Genomic DNA, 17,908 nt, shown 5'->3' on the forward strand with positions numbered 1-17,908 from the left:
TCACTTCCCTAAGGGACAACCATAGATAGTGTGTTGTGTAACCAATCTTATCCTTTTTCATTTCCGCGTTCCCTCGCGACTCCTCGCGCGCGAACCTCCACGGGAGATTCTTTGTGGTATGGCATAGATAAACAAGACAAATAGACACAATGTGCATCTGAAATTTACTGTAAAACATTTGAATTTTTTACACCTGTAAAACTTTCTTACAAACAATATTTGTATTTTTGGTGAACCTAAGCATTCTTTCAACGTGAGTTGTAAGTACGAAAGACAAAATTAAGAGAGGATCTGAAGGGGGGGGGGGGGGTATGCTACACAGGAAAATTGTCCAAAAAAAAAATGCGTACCGTGTGGCACTAAATTTTTGCGGGAGTTTTTGCGAATCGACGATTGTTTTTGTATTTTACAGGAACTAATTTTTGCGATTGTAAAGGACTGGCTTTGCTTTCTGGATATTAATTTTTGCGATTTTCGGGCAGTCACGTTTAATAACTGAAATTAAAACAATTGAAAGTAAAACAACATGTAGAGATAAAAAACACAGTAATCCAGTGATCAGTGTCACTTTATCACAATTACATTGTGCTTTTGTGTGGCTGATGGCAGCAACAAGATTCTACTTGTGATGTTCGTATGTATAATTTCGCCAGTGGAGTAAATTTTTGTGGAGAAAATGTTTGCGAGATTATCTTTTGCCGAAACTTCTTTTTTTCTGCGGATCGTGGGAAAAGCCGCAAAATCGCAAAAATTAGAACCCGCAAAAATTTAGTGCCATACGGTATAATATATCAAAAGATCACATTCTCTGAACGTTGTCACTTCTGCAATCCCTCTCCCCCCAACTCTTTCCTTGAGTCTGCCGCTACCTTTTATGCATATTGCTCTTTCGCCATCAAAACATTTTACAATGTGGCAATAATAAACGGGTGCACACAACCTTGTGGGATGGAATCAAAGATTTCTGACTTCGATGATGCTTGAGCCAGTAAGATAAAACAAAGTACAGGAACTCGGATTAAGTTAATAACCTGTTCCTGTTGATATATTTTCTGGGTCTAGCCTCCTTGCAATAAAATTCTAATCATCTTCTAATCTTTCCTTGACATATCCAGTTCCGCGTTCCTTTGTGAGAATCCGATAATTCCAATCTAGTTTCTATGTCGCAAAATAACTTGCACATCATAGTTTGAAATTTACAGGTTAGTCCAACGCAAATATTGATAAGCACTAGTCCTGACTGTTCTTCAATCAGTTTGCGTGACGACTGTGACAAGTTGGTGGTCTCCCTCGAGCGCCTGCGTAACGCAGTGCTTCTCCGGGCGTTGTGTTACGATTCGGATAACGGCTGCGGTGGGAACTGGAAGGAAGACTAACTGGCTTTCCTTTAGGACGATTAGCTTGTCTGACTTTACTCTGTATCACCACTAAGCAGTTATGATGTCCCTTAACATGCCGTTTGCGCTTAAGACAGGTCATGGCTGCTGTTCTTCCGCGAGGTTTTCTTCCCTCTTCAAAGTACGCCATAGACGTTCATAATCATCAACGGAACAAGCGACAACTTGCTCGCTGAAGATGTGTGTCTTCCTGTACCTAGAGAGAGAGAAGGTAAAAAAACTTGGTTTTCTTGTGGTTACGACTGATTAGTCCTCGTCAGGAGAAAGCCCCACCCCACCCACCCACCCTGCTATCCCCCGTGCTCAGAGTGCTGAAAATGACAAAATTCACTATTTAACGCGATGTCAGTGAAAAATGTCTTGTTACACCAAACAATTCAGGAAATTGATTTTCTTTTCCAAATTTCATTCTGGTGGACGCGATTTACACATACACATTTATCGCAATCCCGATCACGATGATCGCGTACGAGTCCAATTACCCTCGAGTCATGTCACGAGGACAAGCACGTTCACGGCGACTTGATGCCACGTTAGATTCCCGGGGGTACTCCCCAACGTTTTGGTGGGGGTGTGCGGGCCGAACCTTGAAACCAGTACCCTATTTCAGATCAAAATCTGAGATTTTCCATACCCTATTTCAGACTTGAGAGAAAAATCGAGACCGCATTTCAGACTTCTAAAATTATTACACTGCTCTAATATATGACCGCAGCTAACCAGAATTGGCTTCCATTTGCGTGACCACCTGAAAAGGGCGACAAATTTGCCAATGTTAATGCAAAAATTAATACCCTAAACGTAATACCCAATGCCAAGTCAGAGGGATAATCATACCTTTTTTCATACCAAAACCTAATTTTGTTCCCAGGGCTTTTCTTTTAGAGATAAAGAGAAAAGCCCTGGGAACGAGGTTGACTAAAACCATTCAAACCTCACACCCTTTAGGGTCGCACACACCTACATAGCCTTTTCAAGGGGGTTAGAATAGCGAGCATAGCTTTCCTTACATGTCACAGTAGTGTTGACAAAAACCACCCTCCACTCTCCCTCGCCCAGAGCATTTCTGGAACTTATTTGAACTTCGTATTCTGTTCCCTTCTCCAGACTTCCAAGACTTGTGGTTTGTTGTGAGGTCGAAAGGGATTCTGATTGTACTGTTTCCTCTCCCCGCTGGAGTCTAATCATGTAGCCTGTCACGGCACTTCCACCATCCTTGCGTGACGCTTCCCATGTAACGTCAATCCTGTCACAAGTCGGAAACACTTGAACGTTGTTTGGAGGCTCGGGCGGGCCTGGAACAAAGAACACAGCGATTTCAAGATCCTTTGCTTTTTGAGTCCAACCCTTTCCAAACTTCATCATACCCTTGGGGTAGTATCGTTTAGGGACAGTACATTTCTTTGTTATTTTAATATAATCACATGAGTGCTTAAAAAAGAGAGATCTTTGCACCCTCACACGAGAAAAAAAAAGTAATTAATATAAAAGCACTTATTAGAGGACCAGTAAACTTAGAAAAAAAGTAAACCTAGAGTAAAATTTGCAAAAATGTCGACAGGTTTTAAATCTCTTCCTTCGGCCCGGGCCCATTTCAGGCTTTCAAATTAGACGGGGAGTCTTTGAACACGACCATTGAGGAGAGATTTCCCTTTTTCTCTTGCTCCAGACCCCTCAGAAGACCATCCGTGCTCATACACACCTTGAACTCAGAAAAAAGGAAAAACTTGAAAGTAAACCACAACATGTTTAATTTACCTCTTTCGTATACCTCCATGTAGTATGTCTCACTTCCTCTGCTATTTGTAGCAACACACGAGTAAAATCCAAAATCACCTTGACTTCTCACGCGAAACTTGTATGAAGCAAAACCTGCTCCGCTAGTGACGTCACTAGTGTTCAGTTCAATACTATCTTTTTGGAATTTTATTTCCGGTGTTGGAAAACCGTCAAATTCGCAAGTAAGCGTGACATCTTCACCACTGTCTGGAGATGAAAATGTAGTTTTCCGTGAGGATCTGTCGCGGATTAAAACGGGACTATCTGCAATGAAAAGCGGCAGTCGTTACTGTGTAAATGCTATCAACTTAACAAATTGACGTCAGTTTTTTATGCATCTGTCCTCTTATTGATGATAAATTGCGTCATAACATTGTCAAAGTGGCTGTGCAACCACGAGTCGCAGGCGAGTGGTTCCGCAGTAAACTTTGACAATGTTATGATGAAATTTACCATCAGTAAGAGGACAGATGCATAAAAAACTGACGTCAATTTGTTTTTTTACGATAACAAGACCCCAAAATGGTCAAATGCCGGGAATAAATGAGGGGAAAAGACGCCGTAAACTTGCCGTAAACAAAGATAAGTAAATTTTATTCAAAATGAAGCGAACAGTGTCAATAGCTTTTCTCGCTTTTTGATTGGCTACTTAAAAAAGTCAATAAAATCTCATTGGTTAAAAAGTTGACAGTTTGACAGCTGAACGTTGAACTTAAAAGCGTACATAAATTAAAATTTTATCCGTCTGTACCCTTACTCGTGATAAAAATGAGCCAATCAGCGCGCGAGAAATAAGACAGTTATTGTAAAAATAATCTTCGAGAAGTTTTCTCAACCTCGTTCCCAGGGTTTCTCTTTTTCCTGCCCTCTGGAGCGAAAAAAGAAGAGAAATCTTGGGAACGAGGTTGAAGTTTTTTATGTGCTACAAAGCACTAATATAGAGCCTTTTCATAAATGGCTGCCAATTAAAAAATTCTTGTGTAATTATTAAAATTAGCCTAGCTAACCTCGTTTTTGAGTTGATAATTCAAAAGAAGTTTTACTCTAAACGAGGTTGGTTGGGCTAATTTAAATGCATACAAAAGAATTTTAAATTGGCAGCCATTTATGAATAAGGTCTATAATCACGGAGAACTTGAAGCAAAGTCAAAAGCCGATGGTAGGCGCGGAAAAACAAATACACCTTGTGCATGAAAACCGCGGGAAAACGAGTAACCAGTTAAAATGGATATAAAGTCAGATCTTAGATCTTACTGGTCAGTGCACTTAGCACCAGCTTGTCGGAGGAATAATTCTGATTGGATGAAGGCAGCACTGCCGAAACACCAGTTTTTTCATGGCATTGTAACGGAACATCCCCATTTTTTATTGGAAAAGTTCACAAAACTTGATCCATACCGCGCCTCGTTTGTCTCTGTTTCTTTTTTGATATATTGTGATTGAGATTACTTGCTACACGAAGCATTTTTTTAAAGATAAAAACATTGAACTCCAAGAAAAAACCGTGTCATATTACACCCGTACCTCCCGATAACGACCACTTTCCTGCAGCGGCCACTTTCCTCTGTCCCCAAGGTGACCATTGTGCAGAAGTTCGATGGTTTTTATCTATTTACGTTTGTCGCGAAATTAAATCTGGGAAGGGGTAGGGGCTTATAAAGGACTTAGGAAACTTCCTCCCCCATTTATGATACATACATTCCACAAGTAACATAACTTGCGCCTTTTTCGTCTTTCCTCGGCATTCGTAGGTGCCGCGGTCCGTTCTATTGACCTTGCTGATCTCCAGATACTTAAGACTTCCATCTGCTCGCACATGAATTCTTTGTGATGAGTCACTGGTTATTTTTCGTCCGCTGGAGTCAAACCATCCAGTGAACGCTTCGTCTGTCACCGAGCAGTTAATACTGGTTTTGTCGCCCTCGGGGGCATTATGTCTTGCACTCACTGAGACAGCACCCTCTGGATGAAAGGAAAATAAATCGTTAGTAAAAGTCGCAGGAAGCGGCACAGTATTAAGAGCACGAAGACAAGAGGAATTTTCTCTTGACGAAGAATAACTTTAATTAAGTCTTACTTTGAGGGTATTTACTTGAACTTGCATAACTACTAGCTACTACTTGCGGAAAACATTTATGCATGCTAGACATGCCAATGGAGGGATTTTGGCCAAGAACAGCGCACTCCATGTGATCATGACGTCTCAGATTCTGCACTCGACGTCAGAAGCGTTTGGCGGGATACAGTTTCATTGTTACTATATGACGATCCCACGGTCCGTTGAAATGGCTTTTTTTCAGGCCATTGCACTTACCGTTGCTGGTTTCATTCACCTGATTCAAAAAAGTGACCACGTGACGACAAGCATCTCTTGGCACTGTCTTGGAACGGATGGCCACAGTTTGCAGCACTGCTGTTGCAATTTAAATTTCTCAAAAGTACCAAGTTCGAGGCAAATCTTTTCCATGCGATGGATTTTGCATCTGTGGAACTCTTCTCTGTAACATATCTTGGATTGTATCTCGCTAGAAAGTGCGAAACTCAACTAACTTTTAAACAAACTGTGAAGCAATTTCCCCGATCCCAAGGGCAGATATACACTCATCATACGATCATGAAAACCGTCATCACGTGATCACTTTTTTTTTAATCACGTGAATGAAACCAACAGTGCATGAAAACGGCTAGCCTGGGTCACAGACGGAAAATTTACCCGCGGTAGGTTGCGTCTGCGACGCAGGTTAGCAAGCGGCCTGAAAAAGAGCCATTTCAACGGACTTCTGGGATCAATAGTACGTATCATGTGACCTCGAATGAGAGAATCAGAGCGCGCTGTTGGAGAAAAAATTCCAGCTACAACAGCTTAGCTTATCTTCATCGACAATTCACTACCGTCACTGAATCATTAGAATGCTTAAAATTCTTTCACTTTATCTTCATTATGGACTAGGAAATTTTGAGGTACAGTACCGGTAGTTTTCTTGAATTATAGCTCAGTAATAAGTGACTTGGTTTCTCTTCTTGTCTTAATTGCCAACTTGTACCCAACCAGGTCATAAATCAACTGAGAGAAGTCTCTCTTTTGCTCGAGGAAAATCCGCCGCAAAGAACGCAAAGATCTGTATTTTTTTTCTCGATCTTTATCTTACAATGAGCGACAAAGATTAATTGCATGGTTTTCGTTATCTTCTAATTTCAGTAACCTTTTACCCTTTAAGTCAATCTCTGATCTACGCTATGCTTGTTAGCTCAAACTATGCGGGCGCGAGGAGCTCCCAGCGCCTGCGTATCCTCGCGCGATGTGTTCCTTTTCACTATTCTCGCACGATCGCGCGATTCCGCGATTCCGCGTGACGAGAAAGTTCCCATTGTGTCAAAGTCACGTGTGACGGAAATCATTTCCATGACGAAATACTGAAGTTTATAAATGGTTTGTGGCACGCCCGATACAGCTGTTCTGACAGATGAACAAGAAACGGTATTGAATTACGTCACTTACAAAGCATTTGCGTGACGTGTTTGCCTTATCTTGTCACTTCCTTTTCGTTTAAGCCATATCACCAAAAGCTAAGTCTCAGGAACTAATTGCTCATGGCCATTTCAACGACAGAAAAAAACATACCAATAAGAATTTTAATTTTCCCTCAAATGATATCAAAATTTTGCGTTCTGTTATTGGGACGATCGGGCTGTTCTTCGCATGTTTTTCTGATTTTATCAGGCCAGCCAATTGAGCTGTTTCAACAGATGCATTAAACCTTCGCTTTCTTTATCTATGACAACCCAGACTACAAGAATTTTAAATTATGATCTGCCTTGATCTACCGACCTTTTTAGCTTCTCCACGCGATAAAGCTTTCTTTCCCTTGCGCCAATTCTCAGTCGTCAACATGCGTTTTAGGCAATATTTTCATGATATTTGACACAGCTTTATTTCTCGTACAGTAAATACACGACTTACCGCATTTCATTATCCAGAAGCAGGAAATTAACGCCACCAACATTCCTCTTAATAGCGGCTCGCTCATTCTTTGACTTGGGGTAAAGCTCCTAGAACATAACTTTGAATAAATAATCAATTATTTTTAAACAAGCGTTAAGTCTTGTATATGCGCGTGAGCGATATTTCGCAACAGTATAAAACACATGGGTGGATATTACATCTGTATAATATTGCACCGATAATGACGTGTTTTCCGGGGGTTTAAAGTCAAGCTGCGAAATGATGTTCCCATTAGAAACTCATGTTAACATGACAGATATGCAAGGATCTCACCGAAATAAAAATAACAAAACTACTTTGCTTGCGTTAACTGATACTAAAATAACACAAGCTTAAATCCCCTTGACAATTTTTGTTTTCTCTAGCACGCTTGACGAAGCTGATGAAGCCTATATAAAGAATATAAATGTTTCATGCATTGGTTGATCAATAATCATTCGCGAAAAAGTCATGAGCTCAAATATGGAAACATTTTTACATTGTTTAATTTGTTACAAACACAGTCTAAAATTAATCGGGGAATTAAACACTTGCCGTTTTTCAGCCTTTCTTCTTGTGCCAACGTTGTGACTCAAGACATGTTCACACGATGTTTTATCACGTGTGGTCTCGAGGAATTTTTTGGGCTAAACATTACCGCGCAGATTATTGGTCTTTTAGTGTTGCCGATATATAGTGCATGTCTCTTATTGATATGTTACTTTAAAAAACTGTGATTTACGTAAAAGAAAAAGCTGCGAGGAAACCCCGCCCTGGAATTTTAATCTTCTTAGAAAAATGGTGCTCAGTTCGTAGTCCAGAAATGAACACAGCAAGATGTTTTACATGGGCGGATTCAGGGGTGGTTCGGTCGGGCCCCCGTAAACTGAAATGATTAATCACGCCTAAAAGCGTTTCGCTTCTGATGAAAACCTTAACTGGACAAACATCGCTAACAAATAGTACACGTTATCTTTTGAAAAAAATGACTGACTTAAAAAGGGCAAAAATAACATTGATGATTATGACGATGTCGTGAAGTCAAAGAATTGCTGAACGACAACCTCGGAGATCCCATTTTTGAGGAAACTTTTAAAAGCGTGATTTATTAAAGCACTTATCGTTTACTCTAATTTTAGTTTTATTTAGTAAATTGGTTTCGATCATGATTGTAAGTACCTAAGCGCTGCCCTTGTTTCCGCTGCTCAAAACTTTTTAAGCTAAAGTCGAGCAAAATGAGTAATGAATATCAACAAGATGCGGATTAAAAAACATCCCTTAAAAAGAGAATTCGCCTTTATCGCACAGCAGCCATCTTGGATTGACGTCATGTACTTTTGACACCAATGCGAGGCCACGCGTGTAAAGTCAACTTCCGGCGATCGAGGAGACAAGGCGATCATCTGCAATCATGCCCAACGGAGATCACTGTTGAGTGCTGCAATGTAAAAATAATCGCTTAAAAATATTCCAAATCATATCTTTCACCGATTTCCCAGTGATGAAGCCATTCGAAAGCAGTGGGTTGTCAAAATACGGCGAGACGTGGGCAAAAGTGTCCAGGTAAGTTGGTTAGGTTATCGATGTGATTGTCGCGCGCATGTATTTACATTAATTATTATGATCTGGTCCATCTACAGATAACAAACAGCACAAGAGTATGTTCTGTACACTTTAAGGAAGCGGATTTTCAGACAACTTTAACAGGGAAGCGTGTTCTGGATAAGCATGCAGTTCCAAGTATTTTTTGCTGGTCAAGATCACCCAGGAAAAGAAAATCTCCGACAAAGCGAGAACCACCGCGTGCACGAGTGCGATTGTTTGATGTAAGCGTGCCATCGTCCCCTGTCACTGTGACAGGTAAATATTGTTGTCGGTATCTCTTTAAACATTCCTTGGTTAAAATCGTAAAATAATCAGAAGTATTTTTATGTTTTTCATTTTAATCCATAGCATCAACTTTCGGCCAAGCTTCTGGTGAGGAAAGTTCTATGGAGGTCCAACCGGAACTGTCATCCTCTCCTGTTGTTGTAGACTTCCCCGAGCCAATATACACTGTCACTGTCACAGGTAAATATTGTTGTCGGTATGTCCACCGGATTGCAGTACCAAAACTCTGAAGAAATCAAAGTACTCGCTGACTCAGCCATGATGTTTCAACACGCGTGGCCTCGCTTTCATGTGAAAAATGGTGACGTTGCATCCAACATGGCGGACTGTGATTAAGGCGAATTAAGTTTAAAATCCAGGACTCTTAAAAAAGTGTAATGAGATGCATAACTGTCGCTTGGTCGAGAAACAAGCTTTGGGAATAGGTTGGTTCGGGGGGGGGGGGTGGGTTTGGATGGGGGTTAACTGATGGCTTATCAAGTGAGAAATAAGGCGTTATTAACTAAGAGATAAGATCTGAGATCTGCAAGCTTTAATTAAGGGTGCGTTTCTTTAGGGTGATCTGGATCAGGATCAGTGATCCAAGATCACTCGGATCATGATGTATCAAAGGAACCGATGAATCTGTGACCAGAGTGGATTCATCGCTTCCTCTGATGTACCATGATATGAAAGATTTTGGATCACTGATCCTGATCCAGATTACCCCAAAGGAACGCACCGTATTGGTAGCTTAGAAATGGGATGAAATCAGTTTAATCGCTCAAAATTTAGCTAATCAATTCGTTTTCAGCAATCCCATCAGACCCTCGAACAGGGAAAGGATTATGTTTACTCGATCGCATTTCGTCGAAACCCAATCGAAATATGCTGCATGCTCATTATTCAACCAATCAGGAGCAAAGCATGAACCAATCATAGCTAGGCTTGCGTGTCTTTTCCCGCGCTTGGCTTTGCGGCCATTTGATTGCGGGTTACGCTTCTCACTTCCATGACCCAGTTCTGAGCATTTCATTGGTCCGTTGTGCTTACTACCAATGTCGCGATTGGCCACGTGTGATAGATAAGTGAGCTCCGTTTGGTTTTTTCGACATCCATGAATTAAAAAACTCGCCACTTTTGTTACCAAATTCAGAAGAGCAGCAGCCAAATGCTTAGGCTTTTCATGTTTTGTGATAATTTGACGTTTTAGCTATTTTGAATGAATTACTCGTTATTGTTATGTCACTCTACCCTAATTATAACGCTTTTTGATTCCGTGACTTCGTTAATTTCCATACTCACACAAAACAAAAGAAAAATTGTAAAACGAGCGAAAACGTATTCTACCTCAGAATTAAAAGTGTCTATGTGGTTTCTTTGCTCATAACGAAGGGGATCTTCTATCGAGATTTTAACTGGTCAACTTTGCAAGTCCTCTACCAGTTGCGAAAATATTGAACATTACTTTTCAATTTTTCTAAAAAACCATATCTGTCATAACTTGGCGATGCACATTATTTATTTATAATTTCGTACCAAAACCTTGCAGTTTCTGTTTGTTATTCTCGTACAAGAGCGTTCAGATTAAAAAAACAAGGAGATTTGTTAGCGTTCGTTCCATTAGAATTCGATCGGGCGAAATCGGTTTCTGTAAGATAAATTACTGAGGGATGTTATATCGGAACTTAATTTGTAGTTGAGAAACAGATGCTAGACTTTGATAGTTAGAAACAGCGATGTAATTTCAATCAATAAGCCATAATGGTGGGGGGAGGATCAAAGAAATTTTCATAACATTTTACTGAACGAAGATTGAAAGAAGTCAATCACGACTAACCGAACTACCTCCAAGGTAATTCGTCTTTAAATAGCAACCGTCAAACAGACGACCCGCTCACCTTTTCTTATGAAGGGCAAGTGTGACATATGCAGCTCTCCACGCCAACAAAGGTACACCATTCCCTGTTCACTCTAAGGCATCCCTGAAGCAGTAAAACAACAGATCTCTTGTCATTCGTGAGATAAATCTTTTCCTCTGAAGTAAAGGGAAATCACTAATTGACATGTTTTAGCTCTGATGATCGCTTGAAATGCGCCAAAACATGACACAATACAACTTCGTTATTTAAATACGGTGTAGATATCATTAATTATCAGCTGCCCCTATAGAGATAACAGGTGTCTTATTATGGGAACCTGTGCAATAACAAGATATGCACCGGGTGATAAAACCTCGTAACAAATGGGAAAGCAATATTTTGGAAACCGTGTTTGTTGATGATAAGACTTCACATAAGCTTTGTTTGAATCGAATTTATCTTTCCTCGCTCGCTTCGCTTGCCGTGGGGAGTTATATGGACGTTTCTGCGATGTTTTTCAACAACTCAGTACGACATGGATTCGCGCGATATTCGCATACCATGTGAATTAGACCTGATACGAAGCACACTTTTCCTGTTATGAAATACAGGTTCACGTATTAGCTATCGCAACCCAGATTTTAAAGAGGTCTTTGTAGCTTTCTGTAGGAAACTCCCTAAGACTCTACAACCAAAGTAAAATCTCGGACTAATATTTTCTGTGTCCATTGCTGTTTATAGCGTTATCAAAACTAAGAGGCGCATATCGGACCATGTTGTAGTACTGTTCCACGAGTCAACAACGATGTTTCATTCCCTTACCTATGTTTCAAGGCATTTAGCTCATACTATTTCAAGTCGAAATGCTGTTGTATCGTTCTCTTCACTCACTAATTGAAATCATCTAAAACAGCGCCATTGTTCAGCTAGTCTGACCAGCTTCCCATCCAGCCCTGGCAGCCCTTCAACGAACTGTGTTCATAAATCCAGATTTTTGGTTTGTGTCTCTTCGCGGTTATTAAGACCACTTGAAAAATTAACAGAACACTCAGGCCAGCATCGACTCTTGGCGTCGAGGTCCGTAGCTTTTAATTTCCCGCGTGTTTTCTCTAACCGCTTGCTGGATACGCGCGCGTTGCAGTGTCTATGTTGCTGCTGGTACTTTTCTCGCGCGATGGTTAAATAACAGCTACGATGCGGCGAAGCCACGAAAATGTGCGGCGAAGTCCTCAGAAAAATAGGAGAAAAATGCGCCCAGCCCTTTTTCGTCGCTCGAGTATTTTGACTACAGTATTTTGTCATCGTCCCGGGCCAACGAAATTGCGTGTAGTCGCCGAGCACGCAGCCCACTTAAAAATTAAGGGCAAGAATATCTACTGTCACCTGTGTTTAGTCAAGAGATTAAATTTCTTTGAGATCCGTCTTATGTCAACCTCAACAAGTATACTTATGTTCCTTTCAATAAGTTCAATTGGGACATTCCAAAGAACGTTTAAAAGGTAATTATGTAAGACCATTCAACAAAGCTTTTTCTTCTCGAGATTAATTTGGCTAAATTGGTCTGCCCTCAACAAAACAGTTTCCCCGCTGTTTTTGTAACACGGAACCTCACGCAACACACAAAATGGCCAAAGCTGGTGTAATTCATTGACAAATCAAAATGAACAAAAAATGCAAATGCAAAAAATGGAGGAATCTACTAAATATCCGTGCGTGTAACATCGAAACATCGCGTGGAAAGATGCACTGGATATAAGAAGTCAGACGACACTCATAGCTAATACTGACATATTCTGAGAAAAACCGAGAAGCAAGACTCTGTCTAACCAGATATCCTCGTCAATGTTACGAAGGAGGCAACTCTCCCGCCCCATATACCTCAGCTCCTGAATAGAGATTCTAGCTATAGCCGTTTACCGTACCCAAATTGCTATTAGCCAATTAGGAGCCGTGTCTACTGTCCTGATATTTTGCGATATCAAGTTATTGACCTGATATGTCTTCCATATCATAGTGACTTGGCTGAATTTGGGTACGATTTGGTAATTACTTAACTGTACCTTTCTTTGGTTCGCTTCGGCGGCAAAACATGTTCGTCAAAATACGAACCACGGCTAAGCCAAACTCGCTTGATATACTACCGAAGCGTACCAAACAGGTACTAGTAGGTACTAGGCCTTCTGTAGCGTTCTATACCGTCTAAAGGTGCTAGGAAGGGAAGGATAAAACGAAAGATCTAGAGTCCTCCCTGATCATTTACACTCACAATTATCTCTGTTCTGTTCTCCTCTTGCTAGAATTTAAAACTCCCGGCGCCATGAGGATACGTGTTCCGCTGCGTGAACACGTACTGAAACATTCGATCCAATTTTCCTTGAACAACTATGTATTTGTTTGTGTTGATAAAATTTAAATTGTTTTTTATGGGTTTTTGGACAAATAATAATTAGTAAAAAGACATAGTGAGAAAAAAAAGGCTAGAAATTTCTGGCAAATTGGTCCGCGTTCTTTATCTCCCGTGAAGAAAAAGACATTTTACCTGTTCAATTAAGCTGCTTGGCGTTTTCCTGAGATACAAAAAAATATGTTAAAATCACCATTCCTAATAATTCGGCTTTATATTCCCTACAGGGCGAAAGTTTTGTTTTGTTTTTTTAATGCCTCCCGGCTCTTTTTAAAACTTGATTATTCTGTGGGGATTTTTAGGAAAAAAGATGGGGTAGCCAATGCTATAATAGTGAAAAAAAAAACAGAAGTGTTTTTGCAAATGTTTTCTCATCTTTACAACAGTTGCCAAAAAATCATAAAGATTTAAATAAACTGTCTATCGAAATGGGCGAGTGGAACCTGCAATTACCTGGCATGGCTGCTACTTAAAAATGAAAGGAAAAGATGAAAATAAAAAAGAGTTTGCTTGCATTCAATTACTATAGATAGCATATAGATTAAACTCCATTACTGTCGCTATCGAACTCACGTCTGTTCGGCTATTTTCAATATTTATCCTTATTTTTACTGCGAAAATCGTGAGCTGTATTAGCAAGACAACTAGATTGAGATGTGACTTCTATGCTGATAATGATTTGCATTAGAAGAAACTGGAAGTTCGCTTTATTATCCGGATGAAATAGCGAGCCATCCAGTATGGCCTTGAAAGCGTTTTATACGCGTGTCAACTTAACAACAGTTTTCGACCATCTAATCCATCTTTCGATCTTTCCGTAAGATCTTGCTCGCGAATAAACGCGACATGAAATCTCGATGAATTAGAACCTACTCATAAAATTGCCGTCCCTTTTGTGTCATGGCCGTAACATCAGGCAACGTCGGTCACATCTCACAACTAGAACAACAAACTCACTTCGATCGAAATCGTGCGCTTAAACTCAACACTCCGCTCAATAACTTAGCACATAAATCTTCATTACTCGAAAACGGTTTGCGCGTACAAAAAGCGCCGTGGTACATCTTCAAAGTGTTAAAATATTCATCCGTTAACTGATTTCTAAATACTCTGTTTCAACTCATTCGCCTATTCCATTCAAACAAATGAATTTTCTCGACCAGGAGCTCACGATAAATTTTCAAAAATTCAAAACAGACTGCTTTTTCACTTACTTGATCGCTGATTATTTTTTAAGCGTGCCTCCCTAACGTCACAACGTTCGAAGTATTCGAAAACATTTGCGTAAATGACTGGTGGGTTGTTAAAATTATTTCCCCTGTTTGCTTGACTCCGAACAGTCATTTGCATACGAAATTGTGTGTGCATATAATTTTTAAGCAGCACATTGACTGTTGTTTTCATTGTTACACCTATATTTACTGAGTCAACATCACTTCGGGCTAAACTTATGTTCATGTTTTTACACGGTACAACCGCTCACTTTAGAAGGATCGGGGCTAATACAATACCGTAAATAGAAATCTGCCGTTAGTGATATAATTTTTTTTCGGAATAAAATTATTCATGCAATTTTTTCCGTTAAAAAAAATCTAAAATTCAGATCTGGGAAAAGATGTCTCCTGTACTTGACTTTTCTCGAACTTCACTTCCGGGCACTGTTACTGTTCGTAACCAATCTCCCCTCCTCACATTTTACTCTGGGGTGCAAGTACCCTAGGATTCAAGCTATTAAATCTTCATGGAATTTTCACTTGACGCTTTTGTACAGTGGCCCACAACTGTCACGGCAAAACAAAAAGTCACGGCACTACAAACTTAACTCGCGGCAAGATAATGTTATCTGACGGCAAAACAAAATCAACTCACGGCAGTACATCATTAATTCACGGCAAAAAGAAATTAACTCACGGCGAGCAGTGGGTTACTGTTACACGACATACCATTTGAAAAGCAAATGACAACCGCTGACCAACTCGTTTTCTTTGTTTTGCCGTGAGTTAACTTTGTTTTGCCGTGAATTAGGGGTGTTCTGCCGTGAGTTAAATTCGTTTTGCCGTGAATTAATTTTTTTTTTGCCGTGAGTTAATTTCGTTTTGCCGTGAATTAATGGTGTACTGCCGTGAGTTAATTTTGTTTTGCCGTCAGATAACATTATCTTGCCGTGAGTTAAGTTTGTAGTGCCTTGACTTTTTGTTTTGCCGTGACAGTTGTGGGCCACCGTACTTTTGACATAGCTGATCCAAACAGTTGAACATGTCACATAAAACCTGGAGAATGCGTTGCCCAGCTCACCGCTAAAGACCATGGGCTCACCTCAGAAGTTTTCATGTTGCTTAGTAGCATCGATGACTAGCGAAAACTGCATGCTCAGCAATATCCTTTAAATGGCGTGTAACCAAGGTCATTCCTGATTGGTCGAATTAGTTGACGCGGCTGTTTGATTGGTTCTAAAGTAGTGGATGAGTAGGAAGTGGTCTTGCGCTTTAAGGCAATTTAATGAATAAACGTATTATAAAGGAAAACAAATGTCTGTGACTTGAATAATTTGCACGATTGAAAACAACTCACATTGTCTGAAGAACTTTTAGCAGAACTTTTTCTAGTTTATCAGCTTCAGTGTATCGCGAGGCCTTTGTAATTTTTTCGCGTTCGTCGTATTTCTCTACCTCGCGTTTAACTGACTGATTTTCAGCGCGGCCAATAAACGGCTAATTATTTCCACTTCCAACCCGTGGAAATGGAACAAAGATAACAAATTTTCACCAGTAGAAATTTAGTCTCAACCGTCTCATGCGGTTTGAGTGTTTTGATCATGATAATTGTCAAAGGAATTCTTGATCGTACGAAGGATAAATTGAAAATTTCCCAAATGGTTTGTTTGGGTTATATTGCTTTCCACAGACCACCTTTTACTTCATTTTATTGTACAATGATTTTGGAACCAATTCTGATGCAGATCGTTTCAATTTCTCTTTATTAGATAGCTTTGAAAAAGAGCTATTATGAAGATAAGCCAAGTATATTTTTCTTATCTATCTGAGATATATTTTGCATGGTCTTTTGATTTACCCACTGAAATTTGTACCACAAATTTAGAGTCACTGTTAAAAACAAATCGGGGGTGATTGTTAAAACTTATGGCCAGGATTCCTGATCCGGAATTAAAATCACTTTGATCCAACACAGTGGATTTGATCACTAAGTTCGAAAAGAAAACCGAATTAGTTAACCGTGAGAAATAAAGGTGTTTCGTTGCTTAAATCACCTATGTGTTTATCCTGAGTATTTTTTTAACCGTAATTAAAAGTTTTTTAGGCTCTACTCGAGGAAAATATAAATTTCGATTAAACTTGTTCTGTTTTGTTGTTATCTTGAATCGGAAAAACTGTGCTTCGACGCGGGGAACAATTCAATATATAGAGCGGAGAGCCTCCATAGTATAACAGATTGAATGTAAATATAGCATTGTTTCACTATTTACGGGAATCAAAAGTTATTTAGTTATAAGCCTTCTGTCGTTTAATTTTAAAAATAGTTTTTTAGTCAAAGGACAGTTTTTTCATATTGGTCTTTTAGACATCCTGAAAATGGAGTGCGACGGAGCTAAAATACAATACATTGTGAAGGCACAACGAAAGCGATAAACAGCACTGGTTAAAAATTTAGCCGGCTGTGTTAGTATACTTGAGAATGGGGTATTTGCTTTTCCGTTATTTCAGTAAGTGAAGTTAATCAACTCGCTATTGTGGAATTAATAGATTTACTCACCTTATTCAACGGAGCTAGCCACGACGAAATACTATTAATCAGGAGTGTTTCGAGTCGGACTGTACGGAAGTCTTACGAGAATTTATACAGAAGATAATTATCCCCAAAACAACAAAGCGTCAACGCCGCATAAATTATTTACGACGCGGTCGATCCTGGTGGAATTTCTTTTATAAACAGCATGTACGGCAAAGTTTTATGCTTATTAACGTAACATTCTCCATTTCGGGAAGACGAAATTTGTTTGTGCAAGATCCTATGGACATTTGGTTTAGTTTCATGTATTTCACTCGGCTTGCCTATATCCTAGTATTTTAAATGGTGTCACAAAACGATTGGAAAAATAATTATTTGCAGTATTTTGCGATTAACTACATTCGAAACTAAGGCCAGATATACAATTCGCCAAAAACCGCAAATTGTTTCAGTTTTTATTCTCAGGTTATTGTGATTTATGTGATGAGCTTGCCAGTAATTACCCTCACTAATTTATTTTCATTCTTTACTGAGCGTGGGTTTCGTATTTTGTGAAAAGGTGATTACAAGCTGTTAGTAAAGATTTTGAAGATTATCAGAGTCTAAAGTTGGGCTGGAGTAATTATATCAAATTTAGGAGCTTACTTCCGGGAGACAGCTGCCGGAGAAACAGATTCTACCAAGACCTCTTTTGACAGTACTGACAGGCAGTCAAAATGCAGAGTTTTTCTCATTTTTCAGTTTCAAATGTTGGCCGTTCATCAGTTTTCAACAAGGCCTGTGAGTTTGACTGTTCGAGAACTAACGTAAATTTCCGCTTTAATTAAGCCCCCCACAACCTATAAGCTCCCCCCCCCCCCCCGATTAT

General features: G+C 39.7%; 2 protein-coding genes and 1 long non-coding RNA gene across 10 annotated transcripts; 2 read left to right on the forward strand and 1 right to left on the reverse strand.

Moving 5' to 3' along the window:
- Positions 1-150: 150 nt before the first annotated feature.
- On the reverse strand, positions 151-17,083 carry LOC110041407 (neural cell adhesion molecule 2-like). 8 transcript variants are annotated; one of them, XM_089293469.1, is made up of 8 exons: positions 14,508-14,646; positions 13,429-13,456; positions 10,929-11,012; positions 7,138-7,226; positions 4,875-5,138; positions 3,156-3,440; positions 2,408-2,692; positions 151-1,593 (listed from the first exon to the last, which is right to left on the reverse strand). In XM_089293469.1, the coding sequence occupies exons 4-8, from the start codon at positions 7,202-7,204 to the stop codon at positions 1,514-1,516; spliced, it is 981 nt and encodes a 326-aa protein (XP_089149595.1). In that variant the 5' UTR covers positions 7,205-7,226; positions 10,929-11,012; positions 13,429-13,456; positions 14,508-14,646; the 3' UTR covers positions 151-1,513. The 8 variants fall into 8 exon arrangements, with proteins under 8 accessions (XP_089149595.1, XP_089149594.1, XP_089149600.1 ...); XM_089293468.1 differs by having other exon boundaries at positions 7,138-7,237; XM_089293474.1 differs by lacking the exons at positions 13,429-13,456; positions 14,508-14,646 and adding an exon at positions 17,065-17,083 and having other exon boundaries at positions 7,138-7,237.
- LOC149109773 (uncharacterized) lies at positions 1,480-2,927 on the forward strand. The gene is made up of 2 exons (XR_016208391.1): positions 1,480-1,608; positions 2,505-2,927. It is a non-coding gene; the product is annotated as an uncharacterized LOC149109773 (long non-coding RNA).
- Positions 8,614-9,386, forward strand: LOC149109774 (THAP domain-containing protein 1-like; the record flags this gene model as incomplete). The annotated part of the gene is made up of 3 exons (XM_089293094.1): positions 8,614-8,721; positions 8,799-9,018; positions 9,112-9,386. Coding segments are annotated over 3 exons (495 nt in total), but the record flags the coding sequence as incomplete, so codon positions are not given.
- Positions 17,084-17,908: the final 825 nt, after the last annotated feature.

The sequence above is a fragment of the Orbicella faveolata genome, unplaced genomic scaffold, assembly GCF_042242905.1.
Source record: "Orbicella faveolata isolate gen_17 unplaced genomic scaffold, um_ofav_v1 contig_25, whole genome shotgun sequence".
Taxonomy (NCBI): domain Eukaryota; kingdom Metazoa; phylum Cnidaria; class Anthozoa; order Scleractinia; family Merulinidae; genus Orbicella; species Orbicella faveolata.

What these genes read in the sequence shown, in the direction of transcription:
- LOC110041407 (XM_089293467.1), bottom strand. Translation starts at nt 5,365, where the DNA reads ATGGAGTGCGCTGTTCTTGGCCAAAATCCCTCCATTGGCATGTCTAGC. An exon ending in CATGGAGGTATACGAAAGAG is followed by an intron (nt 2,693 to 3,155) that starts GTAAATTAAACA and finishes TCTTTGTTCCAG; the next exon opens with GCCCGCCCGAGCCTCCAAAC. An exon ending in TGTCAACACTACTGTGACAT is followed by an intron (nt 1,594 to 2,407) that starts GTAAGGAAAGCT and finishes CTCTCTCTCTAG; the next exon opens with GTACAGGAAGACACACATCT.